Consider the following 27167-nt stretch of genomic DNA (forward strand, 5'->3'; position numbering starts at 1 on the left):
TTTCTTTCTTTCTTTCTTTCTTTCTTTCTTTCTTTCTTTCTTTCTTTTCTTCCTTTCTTCCTTTCTTCCTTTCTTCCTTTCTTTCTTTCTTTTTTTTGTTAGAGAGAGCACCATGAGTGAGGGGAGGGGCAGAGGGAGAGAGAAAATCTTAAGCAGGCTTCATGCTTAGTGTGGAGCCTGATGCGGAGCTGGATCTCACCACCCTGAGATCATGAGCTGAGCCAAAATGGAGAGTTGGTTGCTGAACCCAGTGAGCCAACCAGGCGCCCCTGTGATCAAGTGATTTCTTAAGTTCACAAACATGTTTCAGTTGTTTTTATGTGCTGTATTAGGGCTTTCCCCCCAAATATTTGGTTTCATTCATCCTAAATAGCTTTTAGGTCATACTTTTTCAGATCTTTAGTTTATATATACTTTCTTGAAAGTTCTATTATACTATTTAACTTTTGTGATAGTATGTTATTTCCTTTGAATTTTTATTGTTTACTTCATGACAAGTTTTCTTTTCAATAATAGGAAGTTATAAAGAAAAGAATTTCTCTATGATGCTTAAAAGTCTAAGATACTCTGCACTGTTTTGAATAAGGCTTCTTTACTCATTGTTCTAATCTTACTGATCCAGTATTTTATTGCCTCGATTAATTAGATGGAGATGAGCGCCATTATTCTCCATTATTTTTCCTGAACTCATCTTGTTTCCAACACCAGAGGACTAATAATAAGGTCATCGAGAAAGAAATAGATCCTGAGCATCCCTCTGAGGATTGTTTCGAACCAGTAGCTCCAGAATTCCAAGGAAAAGAAGCCATCAGGTAATCACACTTACAGCAACATACGGGTGCAAGGCAAACGAATTATTGACCAACAGCAACCAGGTGAGCCTGGACAAAATATTGAAGAAGAAATTTGTCTTTGTTAATGTTACTTTGAACTCTTCCATGTGTCCACCAATGTCTCCTGATTGCTCCTTGTAAGGAAAATTCTCTTTACTTTGCTCCATATGTTACCACATCACCCTCCATCTTGTCTCCCTCCTTATTTCTGTGTTGATTCCCCTTTTCCCAGGTGCTCTCGCCTTTATAACCAATGAGCACTTCCTCTTTCCCTAGCCACCTGTTAGCTATACACATCTGAAAGTAGAGAGGAACTCATGCAGAGTTCAACCAGAATCAGTATCTTGGGGCTACGTAAAAATATCTATTTTTTATTCACAACTGACTCCCTCTCACCTATAACACCCCTCCCAATTTTTCCTTCTCTGGGGGCATTTGTATGCACAACTATCCATTCCTATAACTTTAGCTCATTCATGCAACATTCCCAGGACATAGGCAGGATGTCTGCCCCAAACAAATGGCTGTCTCTGAAATCCAAAAACAACTGGCTGCTCCTAAATGGAAGTTTCTTTATTAAAATAAAGCATAAAACCCCCATTTCAGTGGGTGACCCCCTGTGCGAAGAAAGGCAGAGATAAAATACACTGTCAAATTCAACACCTTTTAAGCCTTTCTTTTTTATATTTCCTGACTCTTTGGTTAAACCCCACCACCACCACCCCCACTGCCAGCATCTTGGTTGAATAAATGTCCTTACCTTTATTTTGATTCATGCTCAGAGGAAAGAGTGGCTAAATTCTGTTTCCCTTTGAATTTGAAGATGCACTGTAATGAGCTTACGTAGTCATGACATCTCTAATCTGTTGAGCCTGGTTCCTGCCTTGTCCTGCAATAGTTTCCTTTGGGATTCTAATGTGATTCATGTTGGTAATCATTCAGAGAGGTGTGTGTGTGTGTGTGTGTGTGTGCACATGTGTGTGAGATTCAGATGAAACCTTTAGATGTGGGAGCCTAACGCTCAGGGAAAAGGATAGGGTCAACATTAGGTTGGTGTTGAAAGCACGAGAATCAATAAGATAACCCATCAAGAGGGTCTAGAATGAGAAGACCAGAATGTACATGGAGAACCATGTGGAAGACCAAGATGATGTGTTTGGCAAAAGAAGAGGAAACAGAGAAGGGATATTTAGAAAGGAAGGAAACCAGTAAGTCGAATGTTACCTTGAATGTAGACACTTTCAACAAGGACAGCGTCACCAATAGCGACTGATCATCCCATAAGTAAGGAATAGAAAAGTCTTTGTTGCATTTGGTGATTTAGGAGGCCACCAGTGATTTCAGCATGAAGAGGTTTACTACAGTAATGGACTCAGAAGCCAGAGTGATTGAGGAGAAAGGGAGAACGTGGATATGGCAAGTTTATATTCTTATTTTGAAAAATGTTTGAAAATAAGGGGAGGAGAGAAATCTGATTGTATCCAAAGCAGAATTACAGGCCAAAGAGAAGCTATCAGAGAGGAAACTATAGAAAATGCAGGTGACCAAAAAAAAAAAAGAAAGAAAGAAAGAAAGAAAGAAAATGCAGGTGACAGAGTGTCTGATTAATGAGCAAGTTTGGAGGGAATGGGAAGGGATGGGAGGTGATAGTTAAAGTGCAGATAAATGAGCTGATCTTGTACAGAGTAGAAAACACCAAATATTCTAAGGCTAGAGGAAGAAAGTGAGAACAATTCCAAAGTGTTCTGCTTCTCTAAGCAAAACACTAATCATTTAATTGTAACTTTCCAAAGAGACTTATTTTCTCTCTCAGGGGAAATGATTAATCAAAAATAAGTCTTTGTCTTTCTAGTAGACTAGTTATGCCATCCCTTATTTCACAAGAAAAGGTTGATGCATCTGTCACTTTAACTGGGATTGTTTCTGATGCCTACTATCTCCATGTTGGCTGAGTAAACACCACTTCTGTCATTTCAGAATCAGAAATGTTAAAAAAGAATATACAGGAAAGTCTGGGAAAATGGAAGCATTGAAAGGTAAGGACAAACATTTCATTGTTTCCTCGACTTCTTTATTATAAAAAATGGAGAAAATTCCATGTGAAAAATTTGTAAATGTAGATGAGCAAAACAGAGAAAAAAAAACAATACAAAAAATCTAACTCCACCCCTTGGAGATTAACCGTGATTAAGAGCTGGCTATAAAATCCTTCTGGATGTTTCATGGCTCTATTAATTTACAAGAATGGGGTCATGCAATGAAAAGTGTGATTTCACTTTGTTTTTAAAGATGAGTTTGCTAAAAACCATATTGTATTTTATTTGCACTACGAGGAAAGAACATCTAGACTTAAAATTGATCATTTTTTATACCAGCCAGGGAATCTACATAGTTTCTATATACTGGTGAGATTAACTCTAAAACAAGATGAGTAACACCAGAGACCATGAATTAAATTTCACAAGTCACTATCCCTGGGGCAAACACAGTTATAATTTTGAGCCAACCAATGTATCTGATACTAAATTCTAACAAATACAGTTTTCTATAACAAACAGCTAAGTAAGCATCCAAGTTAGTGGCTACATTTCATAGATGTAGTGTCTACATTGCTTTTATTAATAATGGTTTTTAGGAAGAATGTAATTGATTTTTACAAGAAATGGAAGCCTTAAAACTTTCCAAAGAAGATCCACAGACCTGCCCTAAGGTTGTGAGTTGTCTGTCCAGTGTGTGTGCATTGCATTTATTTTCTAGCAGATAGTGTCCCTTAACTCGATCTTATTTATTCCTCTGAGATCATTTCTCACTTTGAGTGTTAGCAAATTTATTCTCACCCCAAGTTTGTCCCATCCAATGCCATCTAGATCTATGGTTTTTCTTTCTTTAATTTTAGCCAAGGATATATGGAAGTAGTTTTTAAATTTGTCATTTCAATATCCAGAGTGCATTATGAACTACTTTTGTACTCATCAATAACCATGAGCTACTTTTTACATCTAGACATCTTCAAAAAAAAATTTAAAAATGAAAAGTGATGTCCGTGCATGGAAAACTATATGAATAATTACCAACTACAGCTGCTCTTTGGGAAGTAAATGGGGAGCTGTGCTCTCTGCACCTTCCCCCCATGCTGCTAGTTCCCGTAGCAATTCTGGAACACCTTTGGGGACACCCACTGAAGTCCTTACCTATAGCCCACCTTTCAGTGGTTAAATAGGATTCTATTGTATGGCTACCTCAGTTTCCTTACTCATGTACAAAAGGTGGCTTGTTTCCAATTTTTCACTATCCTAAAAAAAACTCTGTAATGAGCCTCTTGTTCAATATTTGCAAATATTATTATTTCCTGAATATAAATTTCTAAAAGCAGATTATGCAAAGGGATTATATTTTTAAGCTTCTTCTTCATATTTCAGATCATTTCCCTTCAAGCTTATAAGAATTTATACACTTGTGGGAATAGCAATATTTAAAAACAACAATAGTAATAGCAACAAACACTTAAAGTTTATCGAGTACTTAGTGTGTGCTCGCAACTATAATAAGTGATGAACATAAACTTTTTTTCATTTAATCCTATGAGATACATAGTATCTCTCCCATTTTGCAGGTGAAGAAACTGAGGCTTATGTTTCTTTTTTTTTCTAGTTAATATGGATCAGTTCCAAGATAGATATCATCAGTTTTCTCTTACCCTGGAAAACATCATTTTTTTCCATTTAAAAACAGTAAATGTAAAATTGGTTGAGGTATTTGATTAGTTGTCCCAATATTATTTATTAATTAATTCATCTTTTTGATGAATTTAAAATTAATCTTTATTTTTTATGTTTACTTTGCACCATCTTAGGCTTCTTTTGTCTTCCATCAGTCAGTGTATCCTGGAGTAGTAACATTATTTTAATTATAATATTTTACTCCATTGGTTACTGTATTACTAACATTTTTTTTTAATTAATTATTTTTATTCTTATGTTAATCCCCATACATTACATCATTAGTTTTAGATGAAGTGTTCCATGATTCATTGTTTGTGCACAACACCCAGTGCTCCATGCAGAATGTGCCCTCCTCAATACCCACCACCAGGCTAAACCCATCCTCCCACCCCCCTCCCCTCTAGAACCCTGTTTGTTTTTCAGAGTCCATCGCCTCTCATGGTTCGTCTACCCCTCCGATTTCCCCCGCTTCATTCTTCCCCTCCCGCTACCTTCTTCTTCTTCTTTTTTTTCTTAACATATATTGCATTATTACTAACATATTATTTTAATTATTATAGTTCTCCAACTTTTTTTTAAGATTTTATTTATTAGAGAGAGAGAGAGAGTGAGCGAGCGAGAAGGGGGGTCAGAGGCAGAGGGAGAAGCAGACTCCCCGTTGAGCAGTGAGCCCAACACGGGGTTTGACCCCAAGACCCTGGGATCATGACCTGGGCCAAAGGCAGAGGCCCAACCAACTGAGCTACCCAGGCTCCCCCATTCTCCAATATATTTTAATACAATGTAGTCAAGACTAATATCTTGCTATTATTTAACTTTTCTTAATTATTTGAGCTTATTTTTCCAATTTTTTAAGAATCTTTTAGTCAAATTATAAGTGAGAATTTTAATGGATTGGATTATAATAGGAAGAATTTTCTCTTTAGATGTAATTACTATTACCAGCACATTTAATAGCTGAGTAAAGTGAATCTTGTAGTGTTTAGTTTATCCAAGATCATCCAGATAGAAGATGGATGAACTGGAATTCATCCCAGTTGTTAATTAATTTCAATAATGTTTGAAAGTAGGACACGTAATTTAATTGAAGGAACCTGATCTCTTAGATATAACATATTATAAAATTCTTAAGAATTTCCTCCAACAACTTTTCATAACAGAGTTTGTTTTTCACTTGGTGGTAAAGAAAACAAACAAAAAATAGTAAAGAATTCTTAGATAAATGATTTTTTTCTACTGATCTGTAAATGCAAAAGGTTTGTAATAAAAGAATAGAAAATTTATAATGGGAAAATATACATTTTTGGTGAATATATTTTAAAAGGTAATTAATGCCATGAAAAATGTTTATCATTTAACATTTGAAAATGTAAGCTAGAAAAGAATGGAGTATGATCAAAATCCATATAGATATATATATTTACATGTTCATATATGCACATGCATATACACTGGAAGTAAGTGTATTACAATGTTAATATTTGAAATTATAGTTAAGTTTTTCTTAAGTGGTTGTATTTATTTCACAAATATTCTACAGTAACCATGTTATTTTAGCAGCCAGGAAAATATTGGATATTATATGTTTTAAACTATTTAAATGCTTGAGAATATACAACTAAAATAAATTTTTTGTTCTACTTTTAGAACCAGCTTTTTCTAACGCCCTCTTATTTATAATGTTAATATTTTACTTTAAAAACAGACTTGCTCCTTGACATATATGAAGGTCAAATCACAGCAATTCTGGGTCATAGTGGAGCTGGCAAATCTTCATTGCTAAACATCCTTAATGGGTTGTCTGTTCCAACAGAAGGTGAGCAAAAAGAAATTTCTCAAAGGCAAGATGTCCAGAGGTCATATGTTGCCTTTCTTATTTTAAGGTTAAATTGCTTAAGAGAAAGTGACATTTCTTTATCTAACATTGTTTACCAGACTATAGGATTTTGAATATACTTTATATTCCCAAGTTTTTATGAAAATCATTAGCCTTATTTCATTGCTATGTGATATTCCAGAGAAAATATATACCACCCGGAACATATATTTATGTTAAGATTAATTTGTAGTTGTTAACAAATTGTGAAGTCATTATTTTAGATATTTGTGAATATATGCCAATATTTTCCTGAATAGGATCTCGAAGCATTAATAAAATGTATTATCTTGCCAATGTTAAATTATTTTTAACTTCTATTTTTAGGATCAGTTACCATCTATAATAAAAATCTCTCTGAAATGCAAGACTTGGAGGAAATCAGAAAGATAACTGGTGTTTGTCCTCAATTCAATGTTCAATTTGACATACTCACTGTGAAGGAAAACCTCAGGCTGTTTGCTAAAATAAAAGGGATTCAGCCAAAGGAAGTAGAACAAGAGGTAAATGGGCATGCTTGGATTAGCAAGTTAAGTTTGCCAAGTTAGAATTTGCCTTAGTGATTTACCTGCCCTGTTATGAATACAATTTAGGCAGTGAGGTCCTATAAAAAAGATCTGCTGTAACAGACAATTCAAATTGTATAGCATACATTGTCTTGGATTTTAAGTTTTGTGTGTTTTCTTGCATAGGTACAAAGAATTTTGTTAGAATTGGACATAGAAAACATTCAGGATAACCTTGCTAAACATTTAAGTGAAGGACAGAAAAGAAAGCTGACCTTTGGGATTGCCATTTTAGGAGATCCTCAGGTAAGTGAGATTCTGCATGCCGTGGAAAGCAGATTTAGTAAAAAGTCAAGCTCTTCTTTTACCACTAAAAGTAGTAGAGATCTCATTGTAATGTATCAAGGGAGACTCTGCTGTTAAACTATGGGTATAAGTATATTGGACCTAAATGGTTGGATAGTTATTATTTGGTTTATTATTGTTATCCATGCTACCATGTGAGAAGAGTTAATGTGGGAGAGATATATTTTAAACATTATCATCCTCTGTAGATTTTGCTATTAGATGAACCGACTGCTGGGTTGGATCCCTTTTCAAGGCATCGGGTTTGGAGTTTCCTCAAGGAACACAAAGCAGGCCATGTGATCCTCTTGAGTACCAATCTCATGGATGAGGCTGATGTCCTGGCTGGTAATTGTTTGTTTTATCTCAGTTTTATGATAAAGAATTTGGGCAATGTGTATTTCTAGGACAAGCACCGTGCTCCCATGACCTTCATGTGTGCTCCATTCCATAGCAGTCCAGGGAATGACAAGTCCAACCCCCTCTAGAATTCCTCACTGACTGTGCATTTGCTAGATTGTAACCTCTAATAAAAAATTGTAAGGTTTTTTTTCAGCTTTCAGTTAATTTAAACATTGTAATCAATATATATCTGGTTGAAAACTATCCACTTATTCTTTAGCATACGGAGTGGAAAATGTGGCAATGTAATTTCTGGGTTTGTTTGCTTGTTTATTTGTTTTTTCAAGAATTATTGGAGGGCACAAAAATAGACTGGAACTCATAAGTTCATTTTAAATGCATCAACTTTAATGTGTATTTCAAATTTTTAAATGTATGTTAGATACATTTATTTCCTGTAGAGCACTTCTCCTTTGGAAATCTGAGCATTGGCTCCTCACCTATATTTTCTAGAGAGGGAAGAAATGACTCCCATCATCCTTTCTTTCTTGCTTCTTTTTAATCAGATAGAAAAGTGATCATGTCCAGTGGGAGACTGAAGTGTGCAGGGTCTTCTGTCTTTTTGAAGAGAAAATGGGGTCTTGGATATCACTTAAGGTAAAGACTTTGGGGATAGATTGGATATATACATATATATATGTACACACATATACATAGATATATGCTTTCTTTTTTTTAAAGATTTTATTTGTTTATTTGAGAGAGAGAAAAAAAGTGCACGAGCAGGGATGGGGGCAGGGAGGAGCAGAGGAAGAGGGAGAAGCAGGCTCCCACTGATCAGGGAGCTGGATGTGGGGTTCCTGGATCCCAGGACCCCAGGATCACAACCTGAGCAGAAGGCAGATGCTTAACCAACTGAGGCACCCAGGCACCCCATATAAATGTTTTCAATACTGGTATATCAAAAAGGCAGACAATTATGAGGGACGGTTGGCCTTATGCTTCATCTTTGCCAAACTATTGGCTAGTGTTTCCCAAATGTTTTTCCTGCCTCCTTGTATCTTTATTAATGCTAATGATAAGCAGAATCAACAGGGCTACTTCATGGACCACTTTCCAGGTAGCTACTCTGTGTATCCTAAATCTCTATCTTCTTCCCACCCCCCATTTCCCTCAGGTGATCCATACAATCCTGTAACATATTTTCATTCTTTCACTGGGCACAAAATCAAATAATTTCAGAAGCTACTATCAAAAGTGGGAGAGAGTTAAGAGCACCCTATCTGACAAAGTGTGTCCAGGTGAAAAGAATTTTATAAAACCCAAACCAAAACTCTGTAGCCAAACAAGACATGCATGTAAGCCAAACTTCCCTATTAGCCATTAATTCCTGATAGCTACACAATCTGGTGTAATTATTTTCCCTAAGCAATTTCTTCTGCCTGATGTTCATGCCTTGCTCTGTTTATCTTCCTACTTGAAATATAGTTTCACTTATGGCATGCATTTGTTTTTATATTTTTAATTGTTCTGAATTTAAACACCTCCTCTGTAGAGATCATAGGATTTTTCAAGCTGATGGCATTATTATTATTATTACTTCTGTTGTTGTTATTTACTCATTTCATTTGTTCTCTAAAGCCAAGTAAAGTAGTACTCAAAGGCTAGGTATTCAGTAAAAGCCCTTCTTTTGTGATAGCAGTAGAGAAAATACAAATCAATGACCTTTTCTTTTAAATATTAGTTTGTACAGAAATGAAGTATGTGATCCAGAAAAAATAACATCCTTCATTAATCATTACATCCCTGATGCTAAATTAAAAACAGAAAACAAAGAAAAGCTTGTGTATACTTTGCCCATGGAAAGGACAAATAAATTTCCAGGTAACTTAAATATGATTACAATGGAATGAAATTTGGGAACAGGTGTTCATCACATTATTACAGCTTTCATTATTTAATGGATTTGAATTTTGTATTAGGTTGGGTTCCCTAAAAAGCAGAACTTGAAATGAGGACTTTAGCGCACTTTGGTAATTGATGCCTAGAAACACCAGGAGGGAATGGGGACATGAGAGTGGGAAGCGAAGGAGGCTAGGGGAGTCTGCATTATTGAGCAGGTGGTTGCAATACGAAATTGAGATGTAATACCATTGGAATAAATAAGTGAGTAAGTGAGCAAGGGGCTCAGAGTTATGTCACAAGAGGGGTGAGAAAGCTGGGGTATTTATTTGCCACTCCCTACCCTTCATTGTTTAAGAGATGCTTTTAGGAGCATTAATTTTCTAACCCATATGACTTGTGCTCAACACGAGCTTAGCATACTTCACAGCCCAGAACAAAATGCCTTCAGGCAGGTGTTAATAAACAGATTTACTGTGTATGAGTGAGTACAGAAGGGATGGGGATAACATCAAGTTGTCTGCTGTAGGTTCCCTTTTATATTTTAATTTAATTGTGTATATATTTATTTTGCAGAAAAAAAAAAAACGTAGTTTATTTATTCTACAAAAGTATTCACCATAGGTCCCCAGTCTGCCGAGTAGCATTCCCAACCTAGGACTTGTTGGATAAGTAATTCTAATAATAGCTAACCCTTAGTACAATGTTTATTATGAATCAGGCACTGTTCCTAATAGTTTCATTTATATCAACTCATTTAGTCCTACAACTATTCTATGAAGTAGGTGCTATAGTCTTCCCTGTCTTGCAAATGAGGAAATATATCTGTCTTTTTTAATTTAAAAAGCTTCCTTTTTATCTAAATATTTAGTTTATTAAAGGTTTAACTCTCTGCAGGCCTGATTTAAAGAGGCTCATTTGGATGTTTCTTTTTTTTTAAGATTTCATTTATTTATTTGACAGAAAGAGACACAGCTGGAGAGGGAACACAAGCAGGGGGGAGCTGGAGAGGGAGGAGCAGGCTCCCCACTGAGCCTGACGTGGGCCTCAATCCCAGGATTCTGGGATCATGACCTGAGCCAAAGGCAGATGCTTAACAACTGAGCCACCCAGGCGCCCCAAGGATGATTCAGTCTTATTAAGCAAATACTCAGGAATTCAGATTTAGTCTCACCCCCAAATAAGGCAGCTCTCTGTGTCCTCGTAGGAGCTGCAAGATGGTGTTCTCAAGTCCATAGGCTATACTGTGTTATTCTGTCCAATGAGATACAACTAGCCTTCTTTTTTTGGTTAGGGAAGGAGAATAGTGAGTTATATGCTCATAGTACTATGAGAACATGTCACACCAGAGTCCCTGGTGTTGATGTTTTGGTCCATGGCAGCCTCTTTATGCTGACCATAAGCCTCTGCAAGTCCAATGGCATTCTTATGTCCTGTAGGAAATATGGAAGATAATAATAAATGTTTATTGGGAACCTATTATGTAAAAGGCACTGCTTGAGACACTAGTGATACAGAGTTAAATAAAACATCTGAGTCCCTACCCTCATGGAGGGTGCATTCCATTGGGTGGGGAGAAGTGGACACACACAATAAGCCAAGGTATATTACAATTGCAATAATAAACAAGGTGATAGGGTTTAGAGAGAAACTAATGTCAGATTGGGGTTTATATAGAGTGCCAGAAGTACAAAAGAAGAAAACAATCAAAGGCATTCCAAGCAGAGGGGGGAGAGAGACGTCTGGAGTGCAGTGAGTGTGGGAGGAGATTGGCAAGTGGGGGTGGGTAAGGTTGTAGGGATAGATAGAGGTCCACCCATACAGAGCTTTAGAAGCTGTCATGTGGTGTTTGAATTTTATCTTAAATGCACTGAGAAACCACTGAAAGTCATTAAATGGGGGATTGATGTGATGTGACTTATATTTTCATTCTCTGGCTATAAAAGAGCACTCTGGGTACAGAAGAAGAGTAGACGCTGGGAGACCAGCCATGTGACCATTTCAGACTTACGGGTGAAAGATGATGATCATTATGCTACCATGGTGCCAAGTGAAAGGTGGATGAAAATGGCTGGATTTGAAGCATATCTTGAGATAAAGCCGAAGAACCTGACTGTTGTCCAATCTGTGGAGCACGAGAAGTGAAAAATCCAGAGGGACTTCTAGAATTTTGGCTTGAATCACCTGGTGGAAGATGGTGTCATTTGTTATAAAATGATGAGAGAGACAGTTGGGTAGGATGGAGAAGAAGGAATTAATGTTCTGTTTTAGAAATACCTGCTTTGAGATGCTTTTAGACTTCAAAGTGGAGATGTCAAGCGGCTAAGTATACAGTTGGTTATAGGATATTGGAAATCAGAGAACACTCAAAGTGAGAATTGAACTTGGGAATCATTTGCGTAGGGATGGATTTAATGCAAAGGGATTGGATTTGAGTGTAGGGAAAGAGAAGGTGATCCAGGACTGAGCCCTCAGGAGAAAGTAGAGGAAGAGTCAGAGAATGGTGGAAATCAAGAGCCCCCCATGAACTTGAAGGAAAAACAAAAGAACATATATGTTTTTATTAACTCAAGGGAGACAATGTTTGTAGAAGGACAAAGTAGTCAACAGTTTTCAATGTCCCTGAATGAGAGAGAGAGAGAGTTAAAAGAATTTTTAAAAAGCTCTTGTCCATTGAATTTAAAATGTGGAATCATTGATGACCTTGTAAGAACAATTTCTGTGGAGGGATAGGGATAGCATTTGGATTTGTGGGGGTTCAGTTAAATAGGATACCACAAATTAAAGGTGGTAAAGTAGACAAATCTTTGAGCCCTGGGTGCATGTGTGTAGCAGTGGGCTAGTGGTAGGAGGAGATTGGGTTTTTGTTGTTGTTGTTACTTGTTTTTGTTTAATGGGTTAACTTACAGCATTTTGCCTGCTGTTTGGGATGGCCCAGTACATGTAGGAGAAATTGATGATACAAGCCAGAGAAGGGCAGGAGATTACTTTAGGAAGTCCTCGAGATGCCTGAATGGGATAGAATTCAGAACACAAATCAAAGAGGTAGCCTTTGGTGGGAGCAGCTCTAAGTCTTCCACCTGTACAGAACCAAGACCCAGAATATGGGTAGAAATAAACGTTCATTTGTGTGAGGGTGAGAAGATGATGTTCTTTCTTTTTTTTTTTAAGATTTTATTTATGTGACAGAGAGAGACACAGCGAGAGAGGGAACACAAGCAGGGGGAGTGGGAGAGGGAGAAGCAGGCTTCCCACAGAGCAGGGAGCCGGATGCGGGGCTCTATCCCAGGACCCCGGGACCATGACCTGAGCTGAAGGCAGACACTTAATGACTGAGCCACCCAGGCGCCCCAGTGATGTTCTTTCTGATTGCTCATATTTCCTCAAAGAAGTGTTCTGGAAGTTCATGAGCTGAGAATATAAGATAGAGTACAGATGATTTGAGGGTAGAGGGGAGAGTTCTGACATATTCATTTCAGAGAGGAAGAACAGTCTAATAAAATTTTCTTTTTGCTTACTGTGATATTCCAAAGACATAATATTTTTCTGAACAATATTCTGGATCATCTTTTAAATAAGTGTTAATTTACTGGGTTTTGTTATCAATGTGGAATTTAAAATGTATCTATTCTGGTCTGTTGCCTTAGACCTTTTCAGTGATCTTGATAAGTGTTCTGGCCAGGGTGTGACGAGTTACGACATTTCCATGTCAACTCTGAATGACGTCTTCATGAAACTGGAAGGAAAATCAACTATTGAACAAGGTAAATTCATTGTATAAGTAACAGAAAATCAATTTCCCAATAATCATGTATTTAGTATTTTATAATGCTTTATGCATGATTTACACTAAAGAATGCTAATAATTCCAAATTTGACTGATGTTTGGGAAGGGTTGTATTGTTTTCTAATGTCATTACTAGGACTGAACACAGATCCCTTCTTGGAATATAACAAATTTCTCTGCAAACTATTTGCTTCCTATTTCAGCAGTTTTCTCCTATCCCCAGATGCTCATTGCTTCTTGGATATTCTGAGGATGTGAAAGGCTCTCAACCAAGGTCATGAAGTCTGAGCAGATATTTCTTATAAAAATTGCTCTTAGCTTGTTCATGTAGAAAATTTCACTAAGTCTTAATGGAGAAAATGCTAGGATCATCTCCTGTGTATTTTAATGGGTAGTAATAATGAGAAGGACAATCATTTACAGAGCCTCTATCCAGAAATTTTGATCGGTGTGTGGATATTGTGCATTACCTTTCTACAATAACCTTTCCAACAATAGGCATTGGCAGCATTCTACAGAGGAGAAAACTAGACCTAAGAGTAGTTAAGTGATCGGTCCTAAGTCATGCCACTTATAAGTCATGTATTTGAGAATCAGATATGGGTCTTGTGGCTTCAGAGCCGGTAATTGTTCGCTCACATTTTGAAATTCCTGACAGCTTAATAGCTGACATTTAGGCATCAATGATTGGCTATTTCTATGGAAAATATTTCTTGAAATCCCTCAGAATATTGTTACATATGGGACCTTCTATGCCTTTTCAAAGGCTAGGCATAATGAGGTCACCCTTTACTGAATTCTTCTTTGGTATGAATTTAGTTATATTTTATCACTGAGTTTATTGAATGTGGACATGATAAATATAATTTGTTTCTTGTATTACTTGCCTTGTAACCATTGTAAAACAACTTTTAATGTTACGAAAAAGAGAAAACTGTGATGTCCAAGGATGGCGTTAATAATGTGTGTGTGTGTGTAGATTTTGAACAAGCAGAGATAAGAGACGGAGAGAGCCTACACGAAAAAGAGCCATCTTGCTCTCCTTTCCCTGAAATGCCGAAGGCTGTGAGCGACATGGTCCTCTGGAAAATGCAGATCAGTGCAATGGCATGGCTCCGTTTCTTAAAGTTAAAACGTGGGAAGAAAGAGCTTTTGATCCTGTGAGTATCAGAGAACTGTGGGTTTTGTTAGTGAGTTTCAAGAGAGAGTTAAACCAGAAGAGAATTTAAAACTAGAACATAGCACCCAATGTTCTTGCCAGAAAATGGATAGACACATTTCATTTTTACTGACAGTAGGAATGCCTGGATGGTAGCACTTGATGAGCCTTACACACAGGTCTGTTTAGTTTTCATGGTTTGATAGCCTGGTGTTTATATAACAATGCCTTTTAGTACTGCGTGGGGTGCCGCGGCCTGCTTTCCAAATTTCAGCACCTATAATCATGCCTGGCATAGAGTCGGTACCCAACAGAAATTTGTGAAATATCTGTCAATAAATAAAATTGCTACAGGTTCATGTGGTTATTTTTCTTTATTGGTAGACTCTTGGTGTTTGGGATTGCAATGTTCCCTTTGATTGTGGAAAAGATACTTTATGCTCTGTTAATTCAAAAGAGTGATTGGGAATTTACACCTGAACTGTATTTCCTCTCTCTTGGACAACCTCCCGAAGACCTTCGTACCAGCCTATTGATCATCAATAACACAGGTGAAGAGAAGAACAAAATTTTAGTCCAGAAATAAGTTATTTTTATGTAGAGAGGAAAAAACAAATCATAAGAGAAGAAAATGTGTATTTAGACTTCATTTATAGAAAATAGCTGAGGTACAGTGCATATTTGCTCTGATTTTGGAGATGATGGAGATGGTGGGATAAGACAGAAGGAGCATGGGTGAGTCACTATATAACCTGGTTAAAGCAGAACTGCCTATCTACCTGACCACCCTAAGCCATTATGTGAGAGAGAAATAAACTATATTGACTGAACCACTCTATTTGAGATCTCCTTGTTACAGTAGCCTAAGCTGTTCCATAAATATTATACAAACTGATTGACATGTAAAGAATGCATTTTTATACCCTATGCCCCTCCAACAGGATCTAGGAAGATTCCTTAAGACAATTTAATACCCATACTCTTGTTATCCTAAATTATGGGTAATTGGTTTTGTCTAACTACTTATTTAACTTTGAAGAAGCTTTTGTTTCTGCCTAAGATGTAAAATATATGTATGTATTCAGCACAGGAGACCTCTCTTGACAAGTACCCCAGCCCATTCTTATATTCATCTACAGTTGTGACTCAGGGTTATAGATTTTCCTCTTTAAACAAAGGTGGTCTTTTAACTTCTGTTTTTCATTCTTTTCAATTTGGGTTTTAGAAAGTAAGTTTTATTCACTCTGCTACCTTAAAATGGAAATTTTTGTGAATTATATATTTTATTTCTAAGATCCAGAAATTTTCAGCCTGTCATTGTCAGCCTATTCATTTTTATTTTTTGGTCTATTATTGTCTCATGTATATATTTTCCTCTCCAGTTACTCTAAGAACAATATGCTTGGATTAACTTATTTATTTTTCTTCTCTGTACTCAGTTGTGAGGTATTTTGTGATTTAAGTTTGGGGCTTCTCTGCCATCTTGTTCCTCTTTTCTCAAAGTATGATGATTCTTAGTAAGATGTTCATTAAATCAGGGAATCCCTGTTTGCCTAAGGGAATGTGGGTAACCTTTAAGGTTTCCTACCTTAGGTGACTTGTGGAGATGGAGTGTGGATGCATGGAAAGCTTATTTTCTGTGTATACGTTCCTTACCCAGCTGGTGGAAATGCTGATTCATCTGGGGCTTGGTCCTGTTTTATGATCCCAGAATGCCTTCTGTGTGTCCCCAGTATGAACTCCCTTTCAAAGTCCAAATGAGCAAAAAATGAGAGTCCCCTTTTTTTCTTTTCCCATTCCATCCTGTCCTTTTAATCGTCTGGAGTTACTTTAGATCTCGCCCTGCTGTTTTCCCCAAATAGTATCTCTTAAAAAGTAAATCTGAGGACTTGTATGCTGGGGACGACTGCAGCTGCTGCCCGCTCCGTGTGGACCACGGGGAGAGAACTGGGGTCACTTTGTTCCAGGCGTGGTTAACCAGTTAATGAGCATGGCTGTGGCTTCAGACGCACTTTGTCCCCTTGAATTTGTCCACTCTGAGTTTCCATATCCTGGACATTAGTTTTACCTTTGTAGTTGTTTGCTCTTGTGTGCTCTAGGCTGTGGGTTTTCTTAGCTCTTATTTCTCTGTCAAAAAATCTCATCTGCTTTCTCCTTTAGGGGCCTATCAAAAACTTTGATAGTGGCACTCTTTTCATTTCTTACTAAATGTATACATATATTTAGGGAATAGATATGTATATAAAATATATGTATATTTTTTTCTTAAAGATTCATTTATTTATTTTTAAAGATTCTACTTATTTATTTGTCAGAGAGAGAGAGAAAGAGAGCATAAGCAGGGGGAGCTGCAGGCAGAGGGAAAAGGAGAAGCAGGCTCCCCACTGAGCAGAAAGCGGACATGGAGCTCCATCCCAGGACCCTGGGATCATGACCTGAGCCAAAGGCAGATGCTTAACTGACTAAGCCACCCAGGCGCCCCTAGAATTATCTTGTTTTAATGGTCACATACATGTTAACTTGCACTAAACAGAATTATAAAGCTAACTCATCACAGCATAGGATTTGATAAATAAAAGATGGTAAAGTGAGCCAATTTTATTATTGTGATGCCCAAAGACACATGACTTCACATAATAGTCTATAAGTATTGACTTTAAATTGTGTATGTGGTTTATTTTAAAATTTTGACATATATGTTCTTGCTTTCTATGGCCTTCTGTTATTGATTTCATACTAGAATCAAATATTGAAGATTTTATACAGTCAGTGAAGCATCAAAATATACTTTTGGAAGTAGATGACTTTGCAAACAGAAACGGCACTGATGACCTGTCGTACAACGGAGCTATCATAGTTTCTGGTAAACAAAAGGTATTTTGCATCTTGGTTTTGCTTTCATGAAAAAAAGTAATAAAGTGCTACATATTTAACTGTTTTAAATGGCAGTCAACCCAGCTAGTATATAGTAACTTGATTTAAAAACATTTGGGGTCATTATTGAATAAACTGTGAAGTTTAAATAAGCTTTTGTAAAACATTTTCGATCTTAACTTTGGAATTAGATGATTTTTACATTTGAGAGTAGCTAAGTGTAATTGCATTATTCAGATTCAATAAAATATTAGACCTTATAATTACCAACCATGAATTTAAAGAATTTTCTTCAGTGACTGACTACTCAAAAGTTGTTTTCATATACAGTTGACCCTTGAGCAACACAGGTGTTAGGACCGCCAAACCCCTGCACAGTTGAAAATATGCATATAACTTTTAACTCTCTAAAAACTTACCTGCTAAGAGCTTACTGTTGACTGAAAGCCTTACCAATAACTTAAACAGTCGATTAACACATACTCCGTGTGTTATATGGATTGTATACTGTGTTCTTGCAGTAAGATAAGCTAGAGAAAAGACAATGTTATTAAAATCATTAGGAAGAGAAAATACATTTACACCACTGTACCATATTTATCAGAAAAAATTCATGTATAAGTTAACAGTGTAGTTCAAAACCATGTTGTTCCAGGGGCAACTGTATTGAGAATATACATTAAATACTATAAAAGTCACATGAAATCTCTGAGAGAAAAGTGTTCTCAGTCTACCGTTAGCTTGTTTCAGTTTCGGTAAAAGAGTCCAAGGGATAGAGATTGTTCCAGGTACAAGACCATTGAAAATACATCCTAATTGAAAGTAAAATTCTGAGTCTTACTTAAAAGCCAGTGAAAAGCTGGGAGCCCACATGAAATGAACTACCTCATTATTTCTGGCTACAAGGAAATAAAAACCAAAACAAAAGCTTTGTAAGATATGTCATTGAGTCCAGTTCCATCTAAACTAAGTACATGGTAAAAAATGCAGTCTTAATCAGGTGCACATGTGAAACTAATGTAGCATTGTCTGTCAACTATACTTCAATTGAAAAACAAAAGTAATCTCTTTGTGCCAACTGTAGGAAACTGCATTGCTTGAAAATTGCTTTGTTACTTATCTAACATATTTATTACCTGAACCAATAGAATATTTAAACCCTACTGAGCCTCTTGATAAATGCATAAACATTTTCATAAACATAAAGAATATAAACATTGTCTTAGAAAACATAAAAGTGGCTCATTGGCAGTGTAACCATGAATATTTTATGCACCCTGTGCTTATCTCCTATCCAGGAAGTCAGAGCTTCTTTGCTTGCTCACTATAAACTGACTGTGTCTCCTTATCGGGGCTACTTTTATATTCAGTTATTTGAAATTTCCTCATCAGCAAAATGAGGACAAAATGGTCCAAAATTAGTAATACTAAGAAAAAATCATATAGTGGCTATACAACCAATTTATTATCCCCTTTCACAGATGAGGAACCTGAAGCTCAGAAAGGTCAGTTAACTTGAGGATGATCACACAGAGTGTGGCACCATTGGGATTTTAATATAAAAATTTTTTCTTTGTTCTTTAATGACAGAATTAACATCATTTTGCTTTTGTTTTATTCAAAGGATTACAGATTTTCAGTTGCGTGCAATACCTTGAGACTACACTGTTTTCCTATTCTTGTGAATATTATTAGCAATGGGCTACTTCGAATGTTTAATTGTACACAAAATATTCGAATTGAGAGAAGCCCATATCCTTTTGTAAGTATTGGATTTACTCATTCTAAACAATTAAGAATTTGGCAAGCAATCTATGTTTTCCCTCCATAGCTTTTAAATATTCATCATTGATTGTTAATCCTAAAAATGTTTTTGTCCTAACATTTTAAACATTATATCTAACAAAATATGATTTTTCCCCTTGGTTCAATCAAAGAATGCTCATGGGGGGAATACTTTTCAATATTATGTCATAGTCTTCTAGAGAATCTTCTGCAAAGATACAAACTTGATTGCAGAAGTGTATTGGAGAGAGTGTGAATGCAGGGGTGTGTGTGTGTGTGTGTATACACTGAATTGGAAATCAAGAACACTTGTAAAACACATTTAGAATCTTGTAAGTCTAATCTAATTTGTTGGTGGACCATTCATTGACTAAATGGGTAGTAGACTGATATGAAGGAGAATTTGCCAGTTCTCGGGCTGTATGTCTTCTGGTTAATTTCTTCACCCACCCCTAGTTGTATGCATTTTTGGGTATCTGACGCACCTGGGCTGCATCTTCAGGGTTTTTGTCAGCTGGCTACAGCCTGGATTTAGATGGCAGGAAGCAGTAGTGGGAGCCAGGAGAGCAGGAGGATCCTGCAGCCTGGGCTGCAGTCACATTGCTTCCACCCTTTGTGCCTCCCCCGCCCCCCTGCCCAGAAGTGACAATGTCTTCTTGCTTCATCCTCGTTGGCTTCTCTGATCTTCCCACACATGCAGCCCTTGCATGAGTATTTTCTCTTTGAAGTCCTGAAGGTAGTAATGGTTTTCTGGTTAGACCCTGATACTCAAGAGGGATCTCTTAAAGCTGACTCAACTGTTTTAAACCAGGAGACCGGAAGAGCAGTACATAGGATTAGAAGTGGAGCCATCAAAAAGGGAAGCCCACTTTGTGACAAAGGGGTTGAATTCAGTTTTGGCTTTACTGCATTTGTGGTGCTGGGGGACGAGCAAGAGCAGATGGACAGATTATACTTGAGTGGTCAGCGATGGACACGTGCACCATCGGGTTGAAGCCTGCACTGACCGTGAGAACTGGGACAGTGCAAGGGTAGGGGAGTCTGAAGGGAACTCTCCAGAAAGTAGAACCAACTGGCAGTAGAAAGACACAGATGTTATCCCCTCTTGGTCCTTTAGTTTCCTCATGTCATTACTTGTTTATTCAGGACCAAATAAAGTTTGGTCCCAGTTACTCTCTTAGGCGTCCCGAGTCGCGCACACCTTTCTTCTCCCAGCCATTTTTATGAAGACAGTAATGGATTTTTGTACCTGGTGAAACATTCAAATTGATCCTTGTAGCCTCTAAAGCCTTAAGTAAAGCTTGAGAACTGTAGAATTATTTTGAGACAGGCTACTGCACTGCTGGACTGTGATTATATTCAAGAGGCAGTCCTGTACCTAAGCATGGGCCCAGCCTCAGGCAGACACGGATTTGGGGATGGTGATTCAGAGTTGTCTCCTTCCCCACAAGCTTGGTGGCAGCAAGTTTTCTTTTTAGCTCTTTTGCTTCCAAACACATCCAACCAGCTGCTGATGGCTTTACGTATCTATAACAAGATTAGCTGAGAAAGACATGCTGCTCAGGCCTGAGTGATCTGTTTCTCCAGGATCGTAAGTCCCAAATTACTATTTTTTGCACTGTGGCGAAAACACAGGACATAAAATTCACCATCTTGACCATTTTTAAGTGTACAGTTCAATAATGTCAAGCATATTCACATTATTGTGAAACAGATCTCTTAAATTTTTTCATCTTGCAGAACTAAAACCTCATTGTCCCTTTCCCCCCCAGCTCCTGGCAATCATCATCCTCCTTTCTGTTTCTGTTAATTTAACTACTTTTGATACCTCATATAAGGACAGTCATAGAGTATTTGGTTTTTTGTGACTGGCTTATTTCCCTTAGAATAATGTCCTTGAAATTCATCCATGTTGCAACATGTGACAGGATTTCCTTCCTTCTAGAGGCTGAATAATATTCCACTGTATGTATATACCATGCTTCGTTTACCCCTTTATCTGTTGGTGGACGTTCGGATTGCTTCCACCTCTTGGCTGTTATGAGTAGTGCTTCTATGAACATGTGTGGGAAGATATCTTTTTGAGACTCTGCTTTCAGTTCTTTTCAATATATACCCTGAAGTGGGTCATAAGTTATATTTTACTTCTTTTTTTTTTCTAGGAGTTGAAGTCATATGTTAAATGATCAGAAATCATTTCCTTTCCCACATTCATGCATAGATGTTGCTGAATTAAGGCGCACACTTTTATTTTTATTTTTCAGTACTTCAAAAAGTGTATTTTAATGATAATTAGTATTTGTTTAATTTTTTAATTTCAATTTTAATTTTTTTTATTAGTTTTAGAGGTAGAATTTAGTGATTCATCAGTGGCATATAACACCCAGTGCTCATTACATCAAGTGCCCTCCTTAATATCCATCACCTCATTACCCCTCCTCCCCCATCTACCTCCCCTCCAGCAACCCTCAGTTTGTTTCCTTTAGTTAAGAGTCTCTTATGATTTGCCTCCCTCTCTGTTTTCCTCTTATTTATTTTTCCTTCCCTTTCCCTATCTTCATCTGTTTTGTTTCTTAAATTCCACACATGAGTGAAGTCATATGGTATTTGTTTTTCTCTGACTGACTTATTTTGCTTAGCATAATACCCCCTAGTTTCACCCACATTGTGGCAAATGGCAAGATTTCATTCTTTCTAAAAAAAAAGAAGAAGAAGAAGAAGAAGAAGAAGAAGGTAGCGGGAGGGGAAGAATGAAGCGGGGGAAATCGGAGAGGTAGACGAACCATGAGAGACGATGGACTCTGAAAAGCAGACAGGGTTCTAGAGGGGAGGGGGGTGGGAGGATGGGTTGGCCTGGTGGTGGGTGTTTGGGAGGGCACGTTCTGCATGGAGCACTGGGTGTTGTGCACAAACAATGAATCATGGAACACTTCATCTAAAACTAATGTTGTAATGTAAGGGGATTAACATAAGAATAAAAAAATTAAAAAAAAAAAGATTTCATTCTTTCTGATGGCTGTGTAATAATCCATTGTTTACCATATATATCACATCTTCTTTATCCATTCATCTGTTGATGGACATCTGGGCTCTTTCCATAGTTTGGCTATTGTGGACATTGCTGCTATAAACCCTGGGGTGCGTGTACCTCTTTTAATCACTGTGTTTGTATCCTTTGGATAAATACCTAGTAGTGCAATTGCTGGGTCGTAGGGCAGCTCTATTTTTAACTTTTTGAGGAACCTACTGTTTTCCAGAGTGGCTGCACCAGTTTGTATTCCCACCAACAGTGTAGGAGGGTTCCCCTTTCTCCACATCCTCACCAACATCTGTTGTTTCCTTAGTTGTTAATTTTAGCCATGCTGACTGGTGTGAGGTGGTATCTCGTTGTGATTTTAATTTGTATTTCCCTGATGCCAAGTGATGTTGAGCATTTTTTCATGTGTCTGTTATAAGAAGAATTAATACCTATTCTTCTGAAACTGTTTCAAAAACTGGAAATGGAAGGAAAACTTCCAAATTCTTTCTATGAGGCCAGCATTATCTTGATCCCCAAACCAGACAAAGACCCCACCCAAAAGGAGAATTACAGACCAATATCCCTGATGAACATGGATGCAAAAATTCTCACCAAGATACTAGCTAATAGGATTGAACAGTACATTAAAAGGATTATTCACCACAGTCACACACCACCACAATGGGATTTATTCCTGGGCCGCAGGGGTGGCTCGACATGCTCAAATCAGTCAATGTGATAACACCACATTAGTATTTGTTTCATTTTTTAAAATATTCACGAGTTTAAAGTACCTTTTATATTTGCAGAATTATATGTTCTTCTGGACTGGACTGCCGGAAGGTTCCATGTTCTTGTTTTGGGTTGTGTGCAGCATTTCACCTTACATCTCCATGAGCAGTATCAGCGATTACAAAGTAAGAGAAAGGGGAAAAAAAGAGAACTTCAAGGACTCCAGTAATTGTGATTTAAATGCTATGTGTTCAAAATGTTTTCCTGTGAGAAAGACATAGAAGCATATGTCTAATTTAGATAGTGTAGTTAAGCATTATTTCTATCAAGTCAGAAACTTCTAAAAACACAAAATATTTTTTACTTCAAAATTGCGGGAAACATGCAGTAATTTTACAGGGATTCAAATTAATCTAAACTTGTAAAGGGGACTATTATACAACTTTTGACGACATTATTTCCCAGTGAAAAGGAATAAATCATTGATATTTAAATTGAGGACCAGATGTAAGACTTAAATCCCCTTTCTACTGTGGCAAATAAAATTTTTGGTTATATTTGTACTTGATCATGTCTGTTAATCCAAGGCAAAACAGTTAAATCAGATTTAGATAAGTCATCCTTCACTCTTCTGAGCCAGTAACCACCATAACATATTTGGATAATGGATAATTTATTGTCCTTCAGGTCACAGAATAATATCTCTTTTGAAGGAAGTTTATGCCTTGATTATTATGAGGTCTGCTTTTCTATTCATTATGCGTGAGTTAAAGTGATGTGGGGAATCAAACGTATAAAATAAAACACTCATTTTCACAATGGCCATCGTTATGGAATTGGCTCTTTAGACCTCAGATTCCAAATAATATATACATAATTAAATTATTAGAAGATTTAAAATGATTTGATTATATTTATCTTAAAATCTCTCCCAATGTGCTTGTTTTGGATTTGGATTTCAATTGAATCTATGTATATCCTGTGTTTTTTCATCAGAAGAGAGCTAAGTCCCAGCTATGGATTTCAGGCCTCTACCCTTCTGCCTACTGGTGTGGGCAGGCAGTGGTGGATATTAGCGTCTTCATTGTTCTTCTCCTTTCAATGTATTTAATTTTTTACATAGCCAACATAACGGAGATTTATATCACAAGTCGAATTGTGTTTGGTTTGGTAAGTAACACATTATATAGACAGTATCTTATAAAGTAATTCATGATAAATTATAACATTTGATATTTCCTATAAGCAAGACATTTTCATATTTTGTCATAAACTAAAAAAAAGTTCAAAGTGCATGTGCAATAAGATTTTTTTTTAAAGATTTTTATTTATTTGAGAGAGAGAGAGAAAGAGAGCACGAGCAGGGGGAAGGGCAGAGAGAGAGTGTGAAGCAGACTCCCCGCTGAGCAGGGAGCCTGATGCCAGGACCCTGAGATCATAACCTGAGCCGAAGTCAGACGCTTAACTGAGTGAGCCAGCCAGGCACCCCTGAAATAAGATATTTAAAAATATTTGTAATTTAATTTTTCCTTCCGTTAATACTTCAGTGTTTGACTTTGATTATTTGTATTATTTTCAGGTTGTATTTGGGCTTGGTTATGCAACTTCACTTGTCTTCTTGACATATGTGATATCATTTATTTTTCGCAAGTGGAAAAAAAATAGTGGCCTTTGGTCATTTTGCTTCTATATTGTAAGTACATATACAAACATATAAAGAGAGAGATGAGTAACTTTCAGTGTAATATTAAATATAATCACCTTTGCCTTGAGAAATGTTACAGTATAATACACATTTATAATCTCTAATTATTTTCCCTTTTTCTTTTACATGTATATCTATTTCAGTGTCCTTGTCTATTGCATTTTTATACCACTGAACAGCTACATATTTATGGAATATTGAAATGAAGGCAGACGCTTAATGACTGAGCTACGCAGGCGCCCCCATAATTCACCTAATTTTATAGAGGGGAAAAAAATTCAGAAACTTGTTTAAGGCCACATAAAAATCGGTGACGACTCAAGAATAAAATTGAGGTCTCAGACCTTATGTCATTCCTGATGTCAAAAAAATATGAGGTAGTAGGATGGTTGACAATACTATTTTAAAGTTTATGTTGATCAACATCTGGATTTGAGTGGGCTGAATTATACATCTTCACGGAGACCTCAAGGAGTTTGCAGTAATTTTATGCCTGATACAAAGAACTTATAATTTCATTTAAAATATGTGTTGAGGATATGTACTGTGATAATTGACCTTTCATCATGCAGTTTGTATCAATTTAAACTATGCTAGTCTTAGGATTCACAAATCATAAATAAAAATGTATCAGATGATGGTAAGTGCAGTTGCACTTTTATGATCTTGGGTAAATTTGTAAGGAAAGTATACTAAAGTCCCCTCATCACTGAGTGAAGCCACACTCAGCTGTTAATTTGTTTCTGGAGTCCAGTGGACTCTCCTAGCCCATGGGGTGTGGTCCTTCGTGGGTATCTCAGGCCCTTGTCTAATACGGAAGTACCTTTCAACCTATGGTGGGGTATGGTAGCGCATCTTAGCACGCTGAGCATGTTTCCTTTGTGCAGTTTTCAATCCTCTCTTGTTCCAGTGGATGAGAAAGAAGGAAAAAACAATTCACAAAAGAAACTTGGAGGCTTGGTAGAATAAAAGAAGTTAGTTAAGTGGACCAGTAGACTTGTAGTTATCAAAAATAAGGAGCTGGGAGAAAAATTAGACACATGTGATGTCACGGAAACCGAGAGGAGAGATGTAACGTAAATGTGGATAATCACGTGATACCTTTGCAGCGACATCGTGGTGGTTCCAAAATGAGAAACATTTTTTGGATTTGCCATCTAAAATGCTTATGGTGTTCTTACTGAACACTTGATTACAAGTTACTGGTTTTTTATTTGTAGATTATACGTTTCCCCCAAACCGTAAGTTCACTTAGTAGTCACACAACATTCCCCTGCATAACAATCCCACAAAACAGTATAGTCTTCTAACCTAAAGATTTAGGAATCACACACACATAGGGTTTTGAGTTCCAACTTTGTCACTCACTAATTGTCTGGTCTTGAGGATGTTATTTGTTTCTCTGAACCCTCGATTTCCCATGTGGAAGGAAGGGATAGTAAGAATGACCACATTATGGAGTTGTTGTGGGGATTAAAGCAAACAGCGCATGCTAAATTCTTAATGCCTGGTGTTTTGTGTAATATTCAGTGCATTTAGTAGTTACGATTCTTAGTGTTTTTATTATAATTCATACATTAATAAGATCAAGCAAAAGTTCAATACAGTGCTCAACACACACTTGTTGACTGATAAACTGATCCTTAAAACAGAACAATGAAAAATTATCTTTATCCCCCATCCCACATTTACCAGTATTTTAAAAGAAAATAAGTCCAGGGCGCCTGGGTGGCTCAGTTGGTTAAGTGACTGCCTTCGGCTCAGGTCATGATCCTGGAGTCCTGGGATCGAGTCCCACATCAGGCTCCCTGCTCAGCGGGGGTTCTGCTTCTCCCTCTGACCCTCTTCCCTCTCTTGCTATCTGTCTCTCATTCTCTCTCTCTCAAATAAATAAATAAAATCTTAAAAAAAAATTATTAAAAGAAAATAAGTCCATTGCAATCAAAATGCACAGTCTCAATAAAATTATTTGTTTGGAATGGGGAAGAAATGGAGCAGGGATGACATTTAGAAAGCTTTAGTCTAAGTGGGAGGCAGTATGGACTTTTTAAAATAACCACCTGTCCAGCTTTCCATCCTATACAGGTTTTTATACATTCACAATATTGTTACCTTAGTAATAAAAAGGTAAATTTCTCTCTTTATCTTATTGTCTTAGATTACACTTAATGTACTGTCAGAAAGTCTACCTGGTCACTTTAACATTCACCTTAATCTCCAGATTTTTATCTAAAATTTTTCTGTTGGGTAGCTAAAGGTCACATTTATTCTCATTAACAAAAACCCCTCACTTCTCTTATTCCTCTGAAAGTGGTGAATCTGTATGTGGGAAAATTCTGATGTATATGATGAGAACACCTACATCTTAAATATTTTCCCTAATATCAGTCAACTGCATATGTCTGACATGCAATATATTTTAACTTGCCTTGTAGGCCTCAATCATCATGTTTGACATTATGCTGATCCACTTCAACTTGCCTACCTTGATTTCTACCATGGTTTTAGTTCCCTCAACCACCATGGGTGGATTTCTAGCTTTTTTGGCACAGGTAAGAAATATTACCGACGGTGTCATTA

At 36.9% G+C, this 27167-nt stretch overlaps 1 protein-coding gene across 4 annotated transcripts in view; it reads left to right on the plus strand.

Annotated features, from left to right (window-relative positions):
- Positions 1-27167, plus strand: part of ABCA6 (ATP binding cassette subfamily A member 6) — an 81127-nt gene that overhangs the window by 25581 nt on the left and 28379 nt on the right. For all 4 annotated transcript variants that reach the window (XM_035026159.1, XM_035026158.1, XM_035026157.1 and 1 more), the window contains exons 10-26: positions 647-812; positions 2811-2869; positions 6261-6371; positions 6759-6934; positions 7124-7243; positions 7492-7630; positions 8191-8281; positions 9369-9508; positions 13174-13290; positions 14293-14473; positions 14857-15023; positions 17213-17346; positions 18971-19108; positions 22960-23067; positions 23879-24052; positions 24462-24575; positions 27023-27139. In XM_035026159.1, coding sequence (XP_034882050.1) covers positions 647-812; positions 2811-2869; positions 6261-6371; positions 6759-6934; positions 7124-7243; positions 7492-7630; positions 8191-8281; positions 9369-9508; positions 13174-13290; positions 14293-14473; positions 14857-15023; positions 17213-17346; positions 18971-19108; positions 22960-23067; positions 23879-24052; positions 24462-24575; positions 27023-27139 — 2252 coding nt within the window. The remainder of the gene's footprint in view (positions 1-646; positions 813-2810; positions 2870-6260; positions 6372-6758; positions 6935-7123; positions 7244-7491; positions 7631-8190; positions 8282-9368; positions 9509-13173; positions 13291-14292; positions 14474-14856; positions 15024-17212; positions 17347-18970; positions 19109-22959; positions 23068-23878; positions 24053-24461; positions 24576-27022; positions 27140-27167) is intronic.

This window comes from Mirounga leonina, unplaced genomic scaffold, assembly GCF_011800145.1.
Source record: "Mirounga leonina isolate KUSES-001 unplaced genomic scaffold, KU_Mleo_1.0 Mir_197, whole genome shotgun sequence".
NCBI classification, from domain to species: domain Eukaryota; kingdom Metazoa; phylum Chordata; class Mammalia; order Carnivora; family Phocidae; genus Mirounga; species Mirounga leonina.